We start from the raw sequence: 24,132 nt of genomic DNA on the forward strand, positions 1-24,132 counted from the left end.
TAAGAGGTGACTAACGGGATCAGGTGGTCAGACTCGCTGACGGTTGCTGACACATGTCATCAGTTCCCAATTGTGCAGGTCGATGCTCATGCTGTTGATCACTGGATTGTCTGATCCAAACTCGATTATCTACAAACCGCCGCCATATTGTTGGGATATTGCTGAGTGCGACATAAAACTAAACTCACGAAATTAAACTGAATTTTCATTCGAATTTCATCTATTTTTAAACCATATGTTTGCAAAATAAAGAAAACAAGCAAACGAAAATATTTTCGTCCACGAGCGAGATTAGTCGAATTAAGACCGGAATGATTTCATTTTTTTTTGTCGTGATACTTATAAACACACTTTCATTCATAAATTTACAACCCCCAAGACAATAAAAAAAAGCTATGAAAATTTAAGTGGAAGTCCAGATTCTGGTACTTGTTACAAAATTAGCAGAATTGAGTCAAAATGAGTTGAATTTTGTGCCATGATACTTACAAATATATCGTCATTCATTTACAACCTCCAAAACACAGGAAAAGATGTATTTTGAGGAAAAGTAATTATTCTGGCATATTTTTAAAAAATCTTCCTGAATTCGCAAAAGTAAGTCAAAATCAGTTGAATTTTGTGTCATGATACTCATAATGGCACTTTCATTCATTTACATCCTCCAAAACATTAGAAAAGATGTATTTGGAGTGAAAAGGAAATATTCTCGCTCATGGGCCCAATGTTTTTCGCCCATGGGCGAGATGTTTTTGAAAATCGGTCTCAATTAGCAGAATTAAGTCCTAATGAGTTGGATTTTGTGCCATGATACTCATAAATATATCCTCATTCATTTACAACCTCCAAACCACAGGAAAAGATGTATTTTGAGTGAAGGCAAATACTCTCGCCCATGGGCCAAAATGTCTTTCTCCCATGGGCGAGAGTTTTCAAAATTGTTCTCATTTAGAGGAATTAAGTCAAAATGAGTTGAAATTTCTGTCATGATACTCATAAATGTACTTTCATTCATTTACATCCTCCAAATATTGGAAAAGATGGGTTTGGGGGTAAAAGGAAATATTCTCGCCCAAGGGCCAAAATGTTTTTCGCCCATGGGTGAGATTTTGTTAAATAGCTCTAAATTAACGGAATTAATTCAAAATGAGTTGAATTTTGTGACATGATACTTATGAACATACTTTCATCCTTTCACAACCTCCAAAACATGGGAAAAGGTGAATTTTGAGTAAAAGTAAATATTCTCACCCATGGGCCAAATGGTTTTCGCCATTTGGAGACTTTTTGAAAAATCACTCTTAATTAGCCGAATTAAGTCAAAATAAGCTTAATTTCGTGTCAAGACAATAATAAATACACGTTAATTCATTGAAAGGCTGCAAAGCCTGAAAAAACATGTAGTTTCAATGAAATTAATTATTCTCGTCCATGGGCCAATATGTTTTTCACCCATGGGCGAGATTTTTTAAAATCGCTGTCAGTTAGCAGAGTCAAGTCACAACAAGCTGAAATTTGTGTCATGATACTTATCAACATTTTTTCATTCATTTACAACCTCCAAAACATTTATTCTGAATGAAATTAAACACTTTCGCCCATGGGCCTACCCATTGGCCACTGTTCGCCCATGGGCGAGCGAGTTTAAATTTTGAGTTTTCGAAAAAAAAATTTTCCATTTTTTCATCCTTAGCACATATACATAACAGCTGTATGTTTAATTTTGCGAAATCCCTTGTGAGAGAGTGGCCACAGTGCTGAGAGTTTCTAGACTTTTGTGAGTCCAGAATTAAATTGTGACGTGTTCTAACTTTTTCGTTATTCAACATAATGGTCCTAATAATAAACTGAATGTATAAAAGCGTGGAGAGCTTAGCAGAAGTTTTTGGTGTTAGTTAGTTGATTGTTTGAAGCGGCGGGGTAGGCTGGAGGTGTATAGCATATATTTCATATCCAGTCTGACCCTTGAGGATTCGGATTAGAACTGATCTTCAGTAATACATGCGTGACGCTTTCGTAGTGCCACAGCCTTAAAAACTCTCAAACATGTTACATGACTGACAAATCTCGATTTCCCCTGGTTCTGACTCCCTGGTCCCTGGAGCTCCTTTCATTTTATATATGGGTTAGTTTCTAACTATCAAAATTATATATATTCTGAGACTAGTCATTAGTCTGCACGAAATCCTCTTCATGACGATTCGGGTTAGAACTGGTGTTCAACTACCCATGCGGCTTGCGGCTAACGGGATCGGGTGTTCAGGCTCGCTGAGTGGGTTAATAAGATCAGTTGTGTATTCTAATTTTCCTTTCAAAATCCAAATAAACTGTATACACTCACACTCAACTGAGTTACTGAAAACAAGAGATCAGACAATAGATGACAATTAGTTCGCTCAGCCAGGCGTGAGGACGAAGAAGTGCATGCGCTGTCAACTGGCACAATGGGTCAAAGATGTGATTTTTCATGTGTGTTGAATGTGTCTCATCTACTGATTAACATCTTACGTCTCTTTCCTTCATGGAGTTTATGTTAAGATATGTAAAAGAGTATTATACCTAATACCTACATTAAATGTCTCAAAATATATACGTACATGACTACCCGAAGATCGACAGGACAGGATATTGTTATATATGTTTGGACATACCGAGTACTTCCCTACTTTAATCTCCCTATGGGATTATCGTATCCTATCTCTATCCGACAGCCCGAGCCCTGCTACCGCCGGCTTCAACTGTCCTGGTTTTACTATTGAGACGACCCCTCCTACATGTTTACTTTAATTTCATAGTGATAGTGAGACGCCATGGTAGCTACATCCGTAATACTTTCAGCATAGATGTTATTTCCTACGTCAGCTATCGTATACAATGAAACTAAGTACAATTTCCAAATGGACATTTGAAAGGTGCACATTAATTTGTCATTGCACACTAATTTGCATAAAGACATGGTCTGTTCCAAATAAGTCGCTTTGGACTGCTCATTTCTGTTTCCATCTCACGGTAGTTAGCCGAACCTGGTTTAACAGGTATTCACACTTTCGCATATCAGCTGCATAAATTGTAGAAATAAAAGTGATTAAAGTTGGTTATAGTTGGACCGAAGATTTGACTAACGGGAATACAACCAGTGGTAAAGTTACTGCATTTCACTTTCGTTCTGTTAGTTTTAGAGATACTGGTCAAGGATCATGTCCGATATTCGTTATCAGTGTGACCCTTGACGGGTTTAGGATTAATGAACATGGTCGGTTATAATCGTCTGTTGTTTCCAGTTTTCAGTCACAAATATCATTATAAAACATTGGTAAAATTTTGTCCATTTTTTTCCTTGTTGATATTGAGTATTTTTAGATTGCACACAAATCTGACAATTGATAAGAAATAAACACTTGATATAAATCTTTCTTTATACGGGGCGGTGGGGTAGCCTAGTGGTTAAAGTGGTTATGCTCTTCACAGGTACAATGTGTGAAGCCCATTTCTGGTGCCCCCAGCCGTGATATAGCTGAAATATTGCTAAAAGCGTCGTAAAACAAACTCACTCACTAACTTCTTACACCTCTATCTAATGCACACAATACTACTGTAGTGAAATACGAGACAAAACATCATGACATGAAAACATGCGCCTCCTCATAATAAAGCAAGGTGAGAAACCCGAAATAGTAGTGATAAGCCTACCACGTTCCAACGATGAGATGTGTTTTATGTATACATGTATTCATGTTTGCGGGGTCCCAACTAACAACTAGTGCTCGACGCGCCATACTTGTGTGACGTCATGGCCTGGAAAGCAGATGTGACTGGTTTGCCGATCAGTACGTGACACAGTTGGATCCACACCGACGGTTTTTTACTAGGCGAGTCACTTCCTGTGTTTGGCGACACCACAAAGGAATATACCCGACTTTACACCTGGAGGATAACAAAACATCCAGCACGGACAAGTATGTCAGCTCGGTCGCTCTTCTACAAGCTGTTCGCTGGCAATCACACACAGCAGGTGAGTTGACATAGTTTGAGATAGATCGTCTAGTTGAACCGACCGAGGTCAAAACGCAAACGTTAAGAGAACCGGGGCACGGGAGCTAAAATCACCTCGCCACAAGTAGAGATATACAAGACAGGGCTCGCAGTTTTGTTTGGCGACGTGTTTGTGTGGGTTGACAGATTATGTGATCGCGCGTTGGAACGGGTAGACTAACGCCGTGTCTCTAAATAGAACAATCTTTTTTAATGCTAATAATGACATTTAAACAGAAAGGGGGCACCCTGTGATGGGAGACTGGAAACCTGATGAATATCCTCACTTGCTTCTTTTAGGGCTTTAGCATTGCAGAAAGCCCCGAAAGGCCATTTCAGAAAGGCTTGTGCGGAATGGTACGTAGTTTCTTTCAGGCCCTACGAGATGGCAAATGAGGAAACATAGTCATTATCTCACAAGTAGCGATAAAAGCAGCCAAGCAGTTCAAATAGATCAGATTCCATGTCATGGCAAGACATGTGCTCACGATAGTGTGCGAAAACGTTCATCTGTTCAGGCCCCTTTCACGCAAAGCGATCTTAGCACCAAGCCAAGATGATCGTAAATCCCATACTTTAACAAAGACGTACGACTGTCATAGAACTAAGACGGTCGTCAATCACATACTTTAATTTGGACGTACGACTGTCGTAGCACTAAGGTGATCGTAAATCCCATACTTTAACAGAGACGAACGACTGTCGTAGCACTCAGTTGATCGTAAATCCCATACTTTAACAGAGACATACGACTGTCATAGAACTAAGACGGTCGTAAATCACATGCTTTAATTTGGACGTACAACTGTCGTAGCACTAAGATGATCGTAAATCCCATACTTTAACAGAGACGAACGACTGTCGTAGCACTAAGTTGATCGTAAATCCCATACTTTAACAGAGACATACGACTGTCATTAACTAAGACGGTCGTAAATCATATACTTTAAATTGGACGTACGACTGTCGTAGCACTAAGGTGATCGTAAATCCCATACTTTAACATTGATGTGCGACGGTCGTAGCACCAAGTTGATCGTAAATCCCATACTTTAACATGGACTTACGACGGTCATAACACTAAGATGATCGTAAAACACATAGAACTACTACTGTCATTGCACTAAGATGATCGCCAGTGCAAAATGCTAGTCGCCAGTGCAGAGTAAATGCTATAATTTTAACATGGACTGACGAGTGTCATAACACTAAGATAACAGTAAATGCCATACTTCAACATGGATTTACGACTTCCATAGCACTACACTGATCGTAACTCACATTCTGTAACATTAACCTACGACTGTCTAACACGACTTACGACTATGGACTTATAGAAGAGAAAGTAGACCGAAGAGAAAGTAATCCGAAGAGAAAGTAGTCCGAAGAGAAAGTAGTCTGCTTTTATATGACTATCTTATATTTTTTTTCACATTTATTAGAAAACGAATGCAATAACACGTGATAATTTAAGCCAATCCGAGAGCAAGAATTACAATAAACCCGAAGACAATTTATCAATTTTGGTGGGAGCGGCATGATAATTGATGTAGTGTCATATAGGAGGAAAATGTCGGATCTGGTTACATCATTGAAGAAGTTTTGTTTGTGTGTTAGTTTCTTGTTGAACTCTGCACTTTGCAGTATTCAAGCTATACTGCAACAGTCTGTAAATAATTGAGTCTAAACCAGACAATCCAGTGAATACGATAATTCCGTTAGTCACCTCTCCCGACCTGGATGGGTTGCTGAAGACCGATTTTACCTCGGATCTTAACGGGCACTTTGCAGAAATGACTTAAAATTACAGGAATGACTGACATTATGAATTTATAAGCAATATCATTTAAACCTAAACTCCTGTGGTATTAAATTTTACCAACTCCTTTCACTGTCCACTAACAACTTCACTTTCACATCTTCTGTTATAAACTTATTACTAATATATTTATTATTACAAGCTGTACTCCTGTTGAATTAAATTTTCGTCACTCATTTCATTGTCCACTGGCTTTCACATCTGTTAGATTCCAGTATGTTCGAGGATTCTGACAAGGCAGAAATTCCATACCTCTGCTGCCAGCGGAAAACCGGCTACATCGCCATCAACCAACATCAACGGGTTGAGCAGGTATAGGAAGCTCTCTGTTGGCGTTATTGGAGCTGGGAGGATTGCAACGTCTGTCCATCTGCGCAATATCCTGCAACATCTTCGTCTGGACCTAAAGTGGATCATTGAAAATGACGTGGCCAGGCAACGCTTTGCCCGAGACGAACTCATGTTAGGAGACGAATTTCCTTTCTTCACATCGAACGACAGATTTAAACTGCTTGACGATGAGAGGTACAGTAACAAAGGTGTCATGTCGTGTCAAGTCACGTGCTGTCTTCATGTCACCTGCTACCTTCATGTGACATCATGGCGAAGTGACATCCACATTAAAAATTATATTTGTGCCATTGCTAGATTTATAAAAGGAAATCATAAAGCTGCAAGATGATATTATATGTTGATAGTAAATCTTACAGTTTTTAATACCACAAACTAAAACAATAACCATTTTATCTTCGTATAAGGCATGATTGCATGCAAAGACTGTGACAAAATCAACAAAGACTCTGTCACAAATCATAAAGTTTCTGTCGCAAAAATCACAGAGACTCCACTCTCAATGTAACCAAGTTCCCTACAAGTGCCAGTACTCGAATGCTCGTTATAGCCGTATAAATATATCTGAATATAGCCACAATAGGCAAATCGTAATGTGCTGCATTTGGACTGGTCAGTGGTAGAGCTAATTGAGTTTTCAAGGGTATTTCTTTACTTCATTGCCTCGTTCTGGGTATAATACGGAAAGTCAGAGTGCTATAGATTTAAATCATGTAATTATAAATTTTAAGTTATTTAAAATCAGATTTTGAACAGGGCTGGTATTCGCCAATAATTTATGAACATCTCACAATTCCATCAAAATCATCTATCAGTAATAATTTTATTATGTTTAAATTTCGATCTTGAATGGCTCGATTCTGTTCCACATATCACGTAGTCATGCTGACGTGACGTCATGAGCTATGCTATGACGTCACGTTTCTTCGATGACGTTGCGTTCTACAAGCTGCGACGGTGGGTAGCCAGCCTATGTTTGAAAGCACTCTCCGGCGCAGCTGTGACTTAGCATAGCATCACTTTCACAGGCTAATTTGAATATCACGTGACCGGACTTTTTTCTCGTTTGAAAACAAACGCGCATGTTCATGAATAACACAAGCGATTCGGCGCGGTTTTTATTCTGTTTTACACTGTTATGTAAATATTCTTCTACAACTGTGACAGTAAGGTTTATAATCCATATTTATATTTCATACCAGCTGCATCGTCGGCTCTCCATTTGGCTTCGATGACAGCAGGTGGAGCCGTACAACCCAAACGCTACGCAAAGGGAAATATAGTTCCATGTTTTAAGATGTTTTCTCAGTGAAACAAAACCATTTTAACGGCGTTGTTAAATAAGATGTGTAAACTCATCAAAAATAAAAGAGTTAAAATATATATACATTATATTGAATGGACTGTATAAGATGTAACGAATCGTCACATCTTTCTGGCCTGTGGCAGAGGTACTATGCTGGTTGGTCGTATGGAACTCTGGGTAGGAGAGTGGTTTGAAAATAGAATTGGATATATGTTCATCAACATCACGACTTCGGTAATAAATAGAACACAATATTCGGACCCATATCATACTGTGTGTACGACACTCGTGCATAAATGCCGGCATATCCCTCGCTCTCGCTCGAGAAATATCAACGTTCGGGCACTCGTGCCGTAAATCGTGGATATTATTTGAGAGCCCATGTCATACCATGTTTACAACACTCGTTCCTAAATATCACACTTGTGTCATAAACATAGTAAGACATTGACAATCATATAATGTCCTCTCTATGGAATTGTTCTGGGCCTGTAGACTACCCGCCACATCACTAGACGTAATACACTAAACTTTGGGATTACCTTATCAATTGTTTGGTTTCAGCTTGGATGCAGTGTTTGTACTGACGCCTGTTGAAACGCACACGGAATATGCCTGTGATGCCTTACAGAGAGGTGACGTATCACTGTTTGTTTAGTTGTTTGTGTGCATGTTTGTTTGTTTGTTTAGCGCCGTATTCAGCAGTTTTGCAGCAACACGACGGCGATTTGTAAATAATCCAGTGACTGATATCATGAGAGTCGATCTACGCAGTTGGTATACGATGACGTGTCAATCACGTCAGCGACCACACGATCCCGTTAGTCGCCTCTTACAACAATAATGGGTTGCTTAAGATCCATCCCGCATCTTCACGTTTGACATTATTGTTTTCTTACGATGTCAATGTTAAAGGTCACATGCAACCAAAAATTCAAACATAATTAAAACACATTTATCACTTATTCATGACATATAATATACATTGCTGCTTTTAAAAAAACAAATAAACAAAATTATAAGCGTACAATCGCGATTCAAAAGTGCAATATTTTGTACTTGGGCTTACTTCCCCCGAAACGAAGCTCTCGGGAGACCGAACCCAGTCAAAGCGGGTGGATATGCACTCAAGTGTAACGACGGCTTCCGATTGGCTGTTTCATTTGCTGATATGCTGAGGGTTCATTGTGTGTACAGAAAGATGATCTGTTTGATGGGCATTTTGGAAGTATAGCCAGTGACAAGAAAGTAAGATTCTTCATGGATAACAACTTCTTTTTGTGTACTTGATGCGTCGTTTCAGCATGGATTCATATACAGTTGTCAAACAAAATCATATACACGAAAAGAAGTCGTTATCCATGAAGAATGTATATATAGAGATGTTGGGTTTGGAATTTTGTTCTCTGAATTTGCGCTCGATCCAATAAAAAATCATGTCAGTAGAGATGGTAAACTACTGCGTGGCTGGAATCTGTCATTCGTCCAAGTACAAAGCAGGACTTGAAACTGACAAGAGTTTGCACCAGTTTCCGTCAGATCCAGTCATCCGAACAAAAAGAATGTAGTTTGTTTGCAACCAACAGACATATAATATGTCATGTGTATCACACGTGCCTAATTACATAATGGGGCAGACACGCGACTCGGGTGCACGAGTCATAAATCAACTTATTTTCTTTATGTCGTATAGTCTGATAGGTGTTAAGTTCAAATTGCACGTGTTCAGTGATTGAAGCTGTGTATTGCATGTTGTCTTTAGCAGACAGGCAGGCAGACATACAGGTGTGAATAAACCAGACACTGAGCTTTCTCTGTGACAGAGACTGTTTACCACAATCAACAAGTTGTTTTACGTAACGAGTAGATTATTTACTTGTTTGTGTACACAACCAAGATTAGACTACTGCTCACGACCTCAGACGCTGTTCATGCATACTGTTTCAAGCTCTGCGAACCTATTTACTACGCATGCGTTATGGACGCAGCGTAGCACAGCTGTTGAAACCAGTTTTCCCCCCCAGCGCTGGGGGGAATTTAGTGAATCGTTTGAACTCCGATTTCGCGGGCTTTTTTTCATCGCGTTTTTTTCAACTTTATAGGTTGAATTGGCATTCTTTATGATTTGTTCCGGTAAGTGCATACCGAAAGGTACCAGAATCTGCAAAGTTGTGTTTTACGTTGCATGTGACCTTTAAACATGTTCCTATTTTCGATTTTCAAACTGTCTTCAGTTATTTGTTTATACTATTGAAATATATGGCATCAATTACATGCACTATTTGACGATGTCAGATGCTGTAGACAGTTTGCTGGGAATTTTTTTCTCGCTGTTATTGACTTGTTTTGCTTTGGCCTAATTTGACGGGTTCCTTTAGATAATTTGTGTCAAATGAGAAAACAATGCACTTTAATCATATTTTCACAATATACCCGTGAACACCGTTAAATTGATGCTAGCGAGTATGGAACAGACGGTGTTTAAAAATTGTTCATTTTTTCACAGATATGTGCAATACGTGCGCTGACAATACGCTGACACGTTTCGCGGTTAATTTCGAATTTTACCCCGACCATTATCACGTGACTATTATGAAAAGCACTTGCACGAAATTGGCATGTATGGTAGAAATTGACATGTAGTGAATGAAATGATTCATTTCTTTAATTCATATAAAAATAACAAATATTATCAGTCCCAAATGGAGTATGCCCTACGTATTTAATGGTGTGTATCATTCAGCGTAATCTTTCCTCAGAAATGTAGATTTATTTTGTATCAGATGAAGCTCACCCAATCGTTTGTTTGAATAACATCATATAAAGCGATTTTGTTCAGGTTTTAACTTGTCTTTTTCTGTTTGTTTGGGTTTTTTCGTTTTGTTTGTTTGTTTGGGGTTGGGAGGGGGGCGGGGATAAAAATGGAAGAATTGACATTAGTATATTTGGTCTGAAGTATCCACATAATACTTACTTACTTACTGAGATTTACTGACAAAACATTCACTGATTATATCAGTGTCTCTATTGGTAATAAACCTGACACGGCGACTAACTGCAGTGCGTCTGAGTTTCCAAGAGGTCTCTGCTGTTTGGTGGATGGTTGTATTTTGTATTCGGTTCAAGGGAAGCCCGTGTTTGTTGAGAAGCCACCAGGTGTCAACTACACTGATGTAAAACATGGCTACGAGACCGCCGAGAAATTCCAGACACCCCTCTTGACAGGCTTCATGAGGTACATCCCTATCTCACTCAATATCAGATATCACTTCTGACAGGCTATATGAGGTACACGCCTCTCTCACACAATACCAGATACCACATCTGACAGACTGTAAGAGGTACACACTTCTCAATACCAGATACCCCTTCTGGCAGCCTTTATGAGGTGCATCCCTCTCTCACTCAATACCAGATACCACTCCTGACAGGCTTTACAAGAACCATACCCTCTCTCACTCAGTACCAGATACCGCCACTGACAAGCTTTACAAGAAACACCCTCCCTCCCTCAGTACCAAATACCGCTCCTGATAGACTTTACAAGAAACACCCTCACTCACTCAATACCAGACCCTCTACTCGCTGGTTCTACCCTAGTGCTCCTCTTTCAGTTTATAATAAAGGACACCTTTATATACCGACTTCATTGTGTTAATATCGAACGTCAATGCCAACGAATGGTGTAAGGGGAAAATATTTGTGAAACATCAGGCAGCGAGACTTGTCATCACACACCCTACCATAGAGTGAAAGGATGTCAATCACATGGTTATTTGGTCCAGGCTAATGCTTTTGGCTTGCATACTGCTGAGTGGGGTCTTGAAGAAGCAAACAAACACATGACCGATCCGTCTCAAATATAAATAAATAAATAAATAAATAAATAAATAACGTTTTCAAGCTGCTTTCTGGCACCAGGTTCCTTTCTTTTTCACATTTCCCTTTCCTCGAAGTTCAGCAAATTTGAGCCCTTTCCGCGCTAGGTTCTAACAACAAACATTTTGTCTTATAGAGCAGAACGAATCGATGGTGGCTTCAACATGGCAATGTTCTGTGACTCTATCATTGTAGGCGGTTTGATCCAGCGGTGCAGGCAACAGTTAAAGCAGTGCAACAAGGCGATATCGGCAACATCCACGTGATATCACTGGTCACAAGGGACTCGCCACGTCCATCCTACGAGTTTCTCTCCTCACTGGGTAAGTGTGGGTATAACATGCGTCGCTTGTAAGAGGAGAAGACCTAGATGGCTTCGGTTTCAGTTTATTATTCACTGACTGTATCGTCAAATCAGACTGGTCCAAAACCAATCCTCAACAGCTGACTTCAAAGTATAATTGTCCGATCAACGCCGTGCTCGCGGTTTTTGGTATTGCTGGAATATTGCTAAAAGTCGCCATGTCACTCACCCCTTTGCATACATTTTGTAAGTCGTATTGGAAAACAGCTTTTGGAACATTTTGTCTGTGGTCTCCCATGCCAAGATTCAGCCTCTAATTATCAAATGATCCAGCAAAGAATATATCAAATGTAAATTATAGCAATGGTCAGGCAATTTAAAAGACTTGTAATCACTTCCTGAAGCATACAGAGATAGTTCTTTCGGTTCAAACCTCGGTTATCTTAACCGTCGGTTAACACTTAACCGCGTCAACCATGACCTCCATTCTGCAGGTTAACCACACTGTTAGAGTTAGCGTCGGTCCTGTGTGAACTTAATGTCACGTTAACAACCTGTTAAAGGTTAACAGAGTTAACAATAAGATAACCAACTCTTATTAGTTAACAATCGGTTAAATGTACTTAACTGCTGGTTAAAAGATAACCGAGTGTTATACACCCGGGCATAGATCTTCATCTGTGATTGGATTACAGCTAAAACCGGATGTAACATCTTCTCCGACCTGACCCCTCACGACATTGACTTGATGGTGTGGCTGACGGGCGCGGAACGTCCCGAGAGCATCTACCTGACGGGCCACGCCCATGACCCCGTGATGAAGGAGTGCGGGGAAGCCGATACTGTCACCGCCCTTCTCAAGTACAGGACCGGCGTCGTTGCCTCGATAAACAACGTTAGTGAATCAAAGTATGGATATGACATTAGGTTTGAGGTGAGTTGAAAATATTTTAATATTCATCTTATAATCTAATAATAGTCTGTAATTTTATGGTTCACCAAGCGAAGCACAAATGGGCATATTCGATAGGACACGTGTGGTTGACCGTGGCTGTCATCATCTGTAGGTAACAGATGAGTCACAGCACACATGGCGTCCTCACCTTGTCATTTTTGTTAGATATATTGATCAAGGCGTCCGACTTCGGAATAGAAGGTACGTGGTTCGAATCCCGAATTCAAAATAGGCTGATTATATTCCCCCGGCATGTAATGTGGGGGATATAGTCGACGCCTTGTCTGTCCGTCCGTCTGCCCGTCCGTAATCATTTTGTTTCCGGAGCTGAACTCAAAAACCGTTCAATATTTTTAGACCAGAATTTATGGATATACAAATCTGAAATCCTATGGTTGTGCCTTTTGCCTTTTTTTTATTTATTTATTTATTTATTTATTTATTTATTTATTTATTTATTTATTTATTTATTTATTTATTTATTTATTTATTTATTTATTTATTTATTTATTTATTTATTTATTTATTTATTTATTTATCCATGTAACGTTTTGGCCCTTGTCTAATGGTGGGATGGGCTTCGTTTCCGGTGCATAACTCAAAAAACGTTCAGTAGTTTTCTGCAAAACTGGGTAGGTATATCAATCAGAACCCAAAGTGGTGCCTTTTGGTATTTACAGGTATTTGTGATTCTCGGTTTCCTTCGAATTGTTTCGGACCTAGTTTCAAAATGGAGGGATGGGTTTCGTATCCGGCGCATAACTCAAAAAACGTTCAATATTTTTATGCACAACTTGGTAGATACATCAGTCAGAACCTAACGTGGTGCCTTTGCTATTTAGAGGTTTTTGTGATTTCTTATTTTCTTGGTTTCCATGGAAACGATTCGAACTTTGTCTTAGAAGTGAGAGGTGTGTTTCATTTCCGGAACAGAACTAAAAAACTTCCCTATATCTGTCAGTAAAACTTGGTAGATATATGTGGCAGACCCCAATGTGGTGCCTTTTGCTATTTACAGGTTTTGTGATTTATCATTTTCTGGGTTTCCATGGAAACGATTCTGACTTAGTCTCAAAATGGAGGGATGGACTTCGTTTCCAGAGCACAACTCGAAAAACTGTTTAATATCTTTCAGCAAAACTTGGCAGATATTTGAGGCAGACCACAAAGTTGTGCTTTTTGCTATTTACAAAGTTTTGGCATGTTTATTTTTCCCTGCTTCCATGGAAACAATTCGGACGTAGTCTCAAAATGGAGGGATGGGCTTCGTTTCCAGAGCACAACCCGAAACCCATTTCATATCTTTCAACAGATCTTGGCAGATATATGAGACAGATCTTGAAGTGATGCCTTTTGCTTAAGTACAGTTATATGGTATTTATATTTTTCATGATTTTCATGGAAACGATTCAAACTTAGTCCAAAAAACATCACGTAACTGTCAGATGATTTGTCCTTTCAAATGTGTAGGACTCGGGGGAATATGTCATCTTCTGATGACTCTTGTTATTTTGGACGATTACTGACATGCCTCACACTATTGCTGGAATACATTTTTGTCTTCGTTGTCAATACTCCAGATGGTAGATTGCTTGTAAATAACTATGTCGTGACCAAGCCTCCATTGATTGATAGTATGAGCAACAAAATATGACCAGCATAGCTTTTTGAGGACGAATCACTTCAAAATTTCAAAGCTCGAAAGTCCACCAGACATGTACCATGCTATGGGTGATTCAAAATCTTAGGATGCTGACATGCTCAATGGAAACAACTGGAAAATCACTTCCCCTCCACATAACTGAAAAGAACAAGTATAAACACGATTTTGGTATCAAGATACATACGATTCTGCATTTATTGTATGTGTTGATATACCAGCCATTCAGACATTGTTCAAGACATCCAACAGAACAATGCAAATCGGAATCTTTTGAGCATATTATTTATATTTGACCAAGCGCCAGGTACCAGACACAAAACGTTAGCAGAGGGAGCCTGTTAAGTTATCAACCAGTTTTGTATGATGTGATATCTTGGGGGATTTTGAGATGTAAATACCCATTAAATAGTCTATGCTGAACTAATTCGTACTATCTGTTACTGTGGAGGGTGTGTGTGTGCGTGAATTAAATTCAAAGTTACGTCGGCAGATTACAAACAATGTTGTGATCAATATTCCGTGAGGGAAATATCTAACTCGATCGCAAAGTGCAACGACAGCATTGGTTTGCATCTTGGCCCTGGCGAGACACAATGTCATGTTGGCGTGTTGTTATAAATTATTTTGGAATGGTGTGTTAAAAGTCTAATAACAAAAGACACATTCACAATAGCTTCAAACTGAAATTCTGTTGAATTAACAATAGACACATTCACAATAGCTTTAAACTGAAATTTTATGAATTAGCAATTTCCACAGGATGCAAACAGCAAATATTTGGGTAGTATTTATATTGATAGATTTACATACGTCAGTCTGACATGATAACATGAATGGCAACAATGGCTGGATCAATTCATAATTTATCATTAGGTTTTCTCCCCTCACACATTGTCATAATCCCTTATTTTATTTTAGATTCCCAACCAGCTCTTTTAAAACAGGATGAAATAAATTCTTTTTCATCAATTATTGATGAAACAGCAGCAGATGATCAAAGACGTTTCTGTTATGCAGCTGAATCCATCAATGTGTAATCCTTTTTCATCCATCAATTATACAACAGGAACAAACTCATTTACATACATTACATTCAATTGTTGTGCTGGGGAAGGTATATCACACAACCTGGGAAAATAGACACCAAATGAAACAGTTCCAGCTAATCAGTACCAGTGTTTGAAATGATGGAATACTGTAAAATGACCAGTCATTTTTTATCATCATACATCATGAATTTTCAAACTCCAGACTTTTCAAGTTTAAATTCTGTTCAGTTCTCCTATCTTGTCATCCTTTTCCTTGAGTTGCCTCTCCTGCTCATGTAATTTGTGATGGAGTTATCCTTTGTAGGACTGGGTGTCAGTGGCTGCTGTATCACTCTGCTTCACTGTAACATAAACACTGTCAAGCATCACTATCATTTCTCTGACCACACGAAAAAAACAATATATATTTCTCTGGAATTACAAACATATATCTAGGAATATCGGCTAACATCATTTCATAGTTTATACAGTATGGGTAGTTAGTATTCTTATATGTACACAGCATATAGGTCAAAGTTCAATTGTAAATATTTAACACCATGTCAGGTGGCAAAATTAACTGAAAATGATCTTTCATTCTTACTGTCCATGAGATGATGATCGACTGGTGGATTGTTGGAGGTACCTTAACTAGTGAGATGCTCTCTGATTCTTGATCAGATAATGTTTAAACAATTATATTTCAGTTGTTGATTGTCCAGTAATGTTTCCTATATCCCTGAAGAACTGGTCAGCATACGTGAAAGTACATATTTAACGAGCTTTTTTCACGTTTTTTTAACATCCGTGTCTCCTGAGTATAGTTGAAATGTTAGTTTGATTAGCACTGATACAGAATATTTGCAAATGAAACTCTTTGCCTTCACGACTAGAGTGTCTGCATATGCCCATATGCTTTAAAAATAATATAATGGACCGTTCATAATTTATTTTATGTGGGGTGGGGAATAGCCCTTTTTATTCTGTGGTGGTAGGGTGTGGGGGTCAGCTGTGTATAGATGAACTAGGGGGTGATGCGTGCGTTCGAGCGTGCACGCGCGCGCGCGCGCGTGTGACATTTACATTGTACATGTGCTCCTAATTAAAATCTTGCATACTGAACAGTTTGCACATTTCAAGTCAAGATCTAGACTATAGATCTAGACTAACACATGCAGTAATTCTTACGTACTTACTGTGAATACTTTTCCAGGATCTCTCCGTATTTTCGTCATCCTCTGCCTTCTTGTGATCTTATCCAGGGGCATATGGCGAAACGATACCGTAAAATCATTACGGGCACCACTACGACACAAAGACATATAGCAGTAATCTTTCCTTTCCTAGGTCGCCATTTTCAAGGTTGGGTCAACCAATTTAAGTCTCGCATTCGATTTGACCTCGAGGTCATGCATATTAGCTAAATATGCCATTTATAGATCTACCCCATCATGTCATCTGTTCAAAATAGATATCAAAAGTTGAACCTCCAGAAATCTGCTCTCTGCTAGCCTCTCCGGAAGACTGTCACTGATGGAGATTTGTCCGTAACACTTGGCCACAAAAAGCTTGGCCATAATCCAGTCCCAAGTGATGAAAACAATGTTGCAAGGAATCCAAAGTTAGTAGCATATACACAAAGCAGCGCTGTCGCTCTTCCGTCGCATTTCAGGGTGGAGATAAGCACGTGAAGGCATTAGCGACGGTCATAAAAGTCAACAGTCTTTGTGATAAGTTACAAGCCGTAGATCTAGGTCGATAAGAAAATGATCTGTTCTTCGGTTCTGCAGGGTCCAGATTCGATAACCAGTCAAGTATTTTCCACTGCCACTTCAAATTTCAACCTTTCTCTAAATGTAAACATAGTCTCGTCCGCCATTTCGAACTGTCGCGCTGTCAACAACTACATCCAAGAAAATAAGTAGGTCAGACGACTCCATTGTGTGTGGAGGGGGGTAGAGTAACACGGCATGCAAAACAACAGGTTGTTTTTGACTCGTGTAGTGTTGTTGGAATTATATAAATCAAGCTCTTTGGTATTACGTTATTGCATTGTTTTGTTTCATATTACAAGACCAGAAAGCGATAACACGAGACAGAAAGCGATAACACGAGACAGAAAGCGATAACACGAGACAGAAAGCGATAACACGAGACAGAAAGCGATGGCCCTGATGAGTCACCATCTACTTGTAGTTTGTTATTGTTGTGATTCTCCAGGTGTTTGGCTCAGAAGGGATGGCACAGATGGACAACCCTCGCTTGTCAAGCGCCAAACTAGAGTTAAGCAGTGGTTTTAGAAGTCCCCGTATCTGCACCTCCTTTCCAGACAGATTCAGCATGGCCTTTCAAAATGAACTGGAACACTTTATAAACTGCGTCGATGGTAAGAACAGGATTTTTGCATAGTATACACAATACATTACAAATGAAAACGCATGGCCATTTATAACGTGGTCAAAATGACACATGTAACATTTTGGATTACACTTTCTCAGTAAAGTACAGATAATAGTACTTCGGAGGCTCAGTGGGTTAGATGGCTGACTTCGGGTGCCTGAGAATGAGAGGATGGGTTGGAATGGGAATCAGCGTAACACAAGTACTATGAATACACTGAGAAAGTGTAATATCAATATTTTATACATATTAAACTGCCATATCGTGGTAGATGTTGAAAAGAATGTTCAATCCAAGTCTCTGCTGGACGTCATGTTTCTGAGATACGGAGATGCCAAACTATCAAATTTGAAGTTGCCTTCATTTTGTTTGTTCGAAGAGCGACAAAACAATGAAATATTTCACTCAAAGTCTATAATTACAACTAAAGAGTAAAGAAGCTAAGTGTAAATACAAAGAAAGTGGTGTGGTAGTATTTGGGAAGAAGGGTTGGCACCATTCTGCACACATGAAGATCCCAGTGAGAACTGGCCTCGGTTGTATCAACGCGTAATTCTGTAATCATCACTTAAACATTGATCATTGATTAAATTTGTAATGTTTGGTTAGTGTATGAAGTGTTTAAATGCGGTTGTATAAACCCTTATTTAACACCCATTAAATAAGTATGCTTCAATAACGGTCTCGTCATTAACATAGGGGAATCCCCTAATTATCATCCATGATGCATTGCGTGTAAACACTAACCTATCGTCTGCATGATGGCTGTCGTCAGAAATCGTAGTAAAAATTTTGAAAGTTGTGAAAGTTCTAACAGACCTAGTTGAAGATCACATCGGTGTGTTAAACAGCAAACTGACTAACTCCAATCCTAATGACAAAAAGAAGCAGATATGGGACAAAATAACGGCCGAGATCAATAGCCTAGGGGTAAGAAACAGAACATCCAAAGAAATCAAGACAAAATGGGACAATATGTTTCAAAATGCAAAAAGGAGTTTTCGGGTTGATAGGTGATGGAACGTCATGTTGTCTGTCATGTTGATACGGCTAAAGATGAGTTAATGATACCCCCAAACCTTTATTAGCTTAATGAGAGATTAATGAAGGGATTCATTTCTTAAGGGTTTCATGCAACTGAAGATAAGCTACGATTAACTAATCATAGTATAATTAACGTTTAAAGCTTTATTAAAGTTTGATACAACCGGGACCTGCCCTTCAGTAACCCATGCTTGTCGTAAGAGGCGACTAACGGGATCGGATGGTCAAGCCCTACGTGAGTAGATCGGTGGTCATGCTGTTGATCACTGAATAGTCTGGTCTAGACACGAGTGTTTAAAGACAGTCGCCATATTCTAAGCCATATTCTAAGCAAAAACCCTTTAGAAGCATTCCATCAATATCAGCAGAAATGGGCTTCACTGTACCACTAAGCTCCGCCCCTAATTATATCCTGAGGTGGAGGGGCTCATAGGATCAATAAAATCATGTGAACAGGATAGGTCATTATTTGTTCTTGGTTTTAAGAATGTCAAGAGATTAGTCACCGTTTATTCTTTTATATGTGATGAAAGAAATTTGGACATGTCTCTTTTCTGTTTGCAGGGACAGAATCTCCCCTCATTACGAAAGAGGAATGTCTGATGACAACTGAGATTATTGACCGAGGGACTCAGTCCTTTCAGGAAGGCGGCGTGGTCAGATTCCAATAATGCATGAGCTATGAGGAAAGAAAGGTCATTTTGTCATGAATCAGTCTCGTCCCAAATCCTTGTAGTCTTCTAAGGCCTGTTCGCAGTGAAAACGTACCAATGAATATCGCTTTGAACAAAAACAAAATCAATCAAATAAAGTGAAATTAAGATTGTGAATCCTCAATATTTTAACTTGCCTTTTGAACATTTAAAACTCAGAATTTTGTTTAACTTAGGATAGAAGTTGTTTGACAAAGAACCATAGTCACTAGTATTGGTTTGCATTACAAAGGGGTAGGCAAAGTAGTTGGAACAGTGAAACAAATGCACATGTTGTACATGATGGTAAAATTGTGAGGATCTTAATTTCACGCTATTTGATTTACCCTTTTGTATAAAGTGATATTCATTGGTACGTTTTCACTGCTAACAGACTATAAACCTGTACTTGTCTCTTGGCACCAATTCCAGTAGAGTAGTGAGTGAGTGAGTGAGTGAGTGAGTAGGATATTATGGTTATACGCCGTTTTTAGCAATATTCCAGCAATAGCACGGCGGGGAGCCAAAAGTAGGCTTCACGCATTAACCCATGTTTGGAATCGAACACGGATCTAGTGTAAGACGAGAAAACCCTTACCCACTAGGCTACCCAGCGGCTCTTGGAAGAGTAATTCGACAAACTCATCGAGAAAAAGTGATCCCAAATCATTAAAAGTGATTGGAGTTGCAGACTCCTTTAATATCTAACATTCTGGGAAATGTTGAATACTTGGGGAGGCTCCCCAAATTCCGTTACACTTTTTGCCGTTCAGTTTTTCCTCACTGCCTTTTTTTCCTGAAGAACATTTACAAAGATTTGTGAACGTTGTGCGAGAACAGTGCTGGCGCATCTCTAGATCTGCTTTGCGTCATCAGACATTTTCCTGAATTTCTCCACTTTTTATCGAACACCGTTAACAGTTTTGTGGATTGTAGTATCATATTATATCTACTGAATGTTATCTGAACCACATATATATGTATGAGTTAATGAGTGAGTGAGTTTACGTTTACGCCGATCTCAGCAATATTCCAGCCCAATGGCGGAGGTCTGTAAATAATCGAGTTTGGACCAGACAATCCAGTGACAAACAACATGAGCCCGTTAGTCGCCTCTTGCGACAAGCACAGTCGCCTTTTATGGCAAGCATGGGTTGCTGAAGGCCTATTCTACCCCGGGTAGACCTTCAGGGGTCTAAATATGTGTGAACGTGATGCATGTGCATGTGTAGGTATGCTTCAACATGCCATTATGCCATTTATGACGAAAACTAAGGTACAGTAACTCACTGGGAGAAAATGTGAGTGGACAAAGACAATACATTTTCATGTGCACTGGCCTCATCGACAAATGTAATAAACTTACTTGAAATGACTTGTTTTAGTGTTTGACGACGTGAAGTGAGTGAGTTAGTTTTACGCACCTGTTAGCAATATTCCAGCAATGCAGAAAATGGGCTTCACACATTGTACCCTTTGGCGATGTGGAAGAAAGCGGAAACTGGGAGTGTGAATATCTCACCATGTTGGTCAGAATTAAGGATAATAAAACCTCACTTATGTGTGATTTATGAGACGTTATATCCTTCAGTTCTTCAGTTCCTGCAAATGCCTCTCACAGAAAAAATGGTAAAAATTAGATATGAGTCATTGCTACACAAATTTAGTGCCCTGGCAGGTATGGTGTTATTTGTAACAACAGTGGAGATGCTATAGTTCATATACATAAACTCGTATACCAGCCAAGGCCAACATCTAGCCAGCATACCTTGGTACAGTACTAAGTCGTTTTGTTATATCCATGACTAGAGGTGTTATAAACTTGACAATATATTATATAAAAAAAATAGAATCTGGCACAACCATTTGCTGTATCTACTAAAAGCTAGGGCTGTAACACGAATCGAACTATCAATGAATTGAAATTGTTGAGTCTCCGATTGCAGTTTCAACGATGGTAGAAACGAAAAAATATCGATGCACCGATAGTGTGTGACTATCGATATTATAGTAAGTTTTTATTAAATAACTATGGTACATTGTAGTTTTGTATTGTTTGGGTGCAGACTAACAGCTTCGTCGATTTTACGTTTACTTGGTCTAGGGTTCAAGTTTCTTGTCATATATTCAGAGAGACTGAAACTACTTCAATTTGTGTTTAATACATATAAGTCATATATTCACTTGGGGAATGACCCCGAGACATTCAAGGAGAGAAAACTAGATGAATCTCAGTAGACTATCGACCTAGTATGATGCAAGGTTTACACTGACTTTGCAGGCCAAACTGGCAAGCTATTCACGAACGTTCGTAGCCCTACGAACGTCTTAGGCCTATTCGTAACACATTGGGTACGACCAAAGTCACGAATTCTTAGTTCTACGAACGTTTCGAGAATAAGAGAACAGGATAGCTAGAAGTTCTTAAGCCCATTCTTAACACATTGGCTACGACCAACGTTAAGAATTCTTAGGGCTACGAACATTTCGAGAATAAAGACCCTGGTTCGTAGAGTGGACACCCGGTGGATTCGTAGATGCTGGTTAAATGGGAAAACTTCAACATCATTGATGACGATAATCAATATTACAACCATAGTGTAAACGAAATGTGTTCCAGTTTTGTCAAATAAAAACGTGTCAACCTTAAACTACCAACACTGCTGCTACTTTCGGCTGTAATTTATTGACGGTCATATGGGGGCACTAAAGACGTTATCAATAATCATGTACAAAACTATGGTCACACAGACAACGTGTGTGGCCCAACGTACACAAAGATCGCAGAAACGTTCACTGTCCAATCCTAAGTCAACAGTAATGGTGACATCAGTATTTGGTGTATCCTCCCCTCGCACAGATAACTGCTGCAACCCTCCTCCTCATGCTGGAAATCAAAAGCCAAATGCGCATCAATGGAATCCTCTGCCGTTCGTCCCGAAGAGCCTGGGCTAATTCCTGTAGATAGAACAGGTGGATCCCTTACTTGAACTTGACGCCTCAGATGGTCCCATAAATGCTCAGTTGGGTTGAGCTCAGGGCCTAGATTTTCGAAGCTGTCTTAGAGCTAAGATAGTCGAAGTTAATGTTGAGGTATGGCATTTACGACTATCTTAGCGCTAAGAGAGCTTCGAAAATCTAGACCCAGGGCTTCTCGCAGGCCGAGGTAATCTGTCAACTGCGTTGTTCTGTCAGTGGGTATATGGCACGTCTGATTGGACGACGTGATCGGAGTCCAGCGGTCCTGAGCCTCCTTCGGATGGCGCTGGTTGAGAGACGAACACCCACTCTCCATTGTTCTCTGAGATCTTTGGCATTGGTCATGGACCCAATGCTACGACAGGGCAAACCAGCTTCATGCATACCAATAATCAGCCATCTGGTATTCTCAGAAAGCCTTCCGCCTCGGCATGTCCAAAGAAGTTCAATTTCAGCACTGTTCACTTATTGATGCGTCGCTAAGAAAGCAATGAGAATACTTCGCATCACCAGGGATACTCTACAACCTCTATATAGGCTCCCCAATTTCACCTTTTTATACCCTTCAGTACCATGACAGAACTTTATCATGAAAAGCATGCATTTGAGTCATGCTGGCTGCATGTGTATTTAGATATAACTGGTTGACTTCTCTGTTTTGATCCCTTTTTGTTACAATCGACCATTATTTTTGGTGGTGCTTAATTAATGTTCATGTATATACATTAGGTGAGTGTGATCGGTGTTAGAAAAAGCACGCTTCACAGTGAGCCATTTCCTACAAATTCCTCCGCCCATGGAACGACGTCCAGGCCGCTAAAATTTCACTTTTGTGTAATAAAATATATATATATGGTAAGTGTGACAATTGATAACAGGTGAGAAGTAGCAGTTGAGAAGAAGGATAAGGTGGGTGGGTCACCGACAAGTAATTAACAAAACATTTCAATATACCGGAACACAGTAGTTTACCATCAAAACACAAAAAACATTGACATCGTACGCTATCGCTATTGCAATAGTTGTTTCTACCCACCACCACCCAAAGTCAGTTCATGGATCTGTCCCTTACATAGTGATGTGCAGGTGCGTGTGGCTGCTTATACAAGTCCGAACTGGCCCATGGCGATGTGAATACAGGGACGTTTCTAGCTTAGAAACAGGCATATAGGTGTATAGATTATTAAATATGTCTCTTTAACGCTGTTTCTAAGCGAGACACGTCCCTATAATATTCATATGGCCAAGCGTCATTTTGACTGTAATGCTGGATATGAATACACAATGCCGTGGAGATTCCCACGTTCAACACGAATACCCCAGGCTAATGCCTCTAGGCTACCCCACAGCCCCATGGAGATTCCCACGTTCAACACGAATACCCCAGGCTAATGCCTCTAGGCTACCCCACAGCCCCATGACAAAAAACGATCAAACAAACAAACAAACAAACAAACAAACAAACAAACAAACAATAAAAACAAACAAAAAACAAAACAAAAAACAAACAATCATACCCGGTAGAGTTATTGCTAAAATTTTGCTAAAAGCTACGTGAAAGCCCAAACTGAGTCACTGATACTTCAGACTATATGAACAAAACACATTCAAATATATTTTTTTATTTGAAAGCAAATATATTCTTTAAAAGCAACAATGAATATATTATGCAAATACATT

General features: G+C 39.4%; 1 protein-coding gene across 1 annotated transcript; it reads left to right on the forward strand.

The window, feature by feature from the left end:
- The first annotated feature begins 3,748 nt into the window (after positions 1 to 3,748).
- LOC137282676 (myo-inositol 2-dehydrogenase-like) lies at positions 3,749 to 20,848 on the forward strand. The gene is made up of 8 exons (XM_067814463.1): positions 3,749 to 4,012; positions 6,060 to 6,376; positions 8,073 to 8,143; positions 10,635 to 10,743; positions 11,583 to 11,710; positions 12,387 to 12,625; positions 17,558 to 17,723; positions 19,346 to 20,848. The coding sequence occupies exons 1-8, from the start codon at positions 3,959 to 3,961 to the stop codon at positions 19,450 to 19,452; spliced, it is 1,191 nt and encodes a 396-aa protein (XP_067670564.1). The 5' UTR covers positions 3,749 to 3,958; the 3' UTR covers positions 19,453 to 20,848.
- The last annotated feature ends 3,284 nt before the right edge of the window (positions 20,849 to 24,132 follow it).

Source organism: Haliotis asinina, chromosome 4 (genome assembly GCF_037392515.1).
Source record: "Haliotis asinina isolate JCU_RB_2024 chromosome 4, JCU_Hal_asi_v2, whole genome shotgun sequence".
In the NCBI taxonomy this organism is placed as follows: Eukaryota; Metazoa; Mollusca; class Gastropoda; order Lepetellida; family Haliotidae; genus Haliotis; species Haliotis asinina.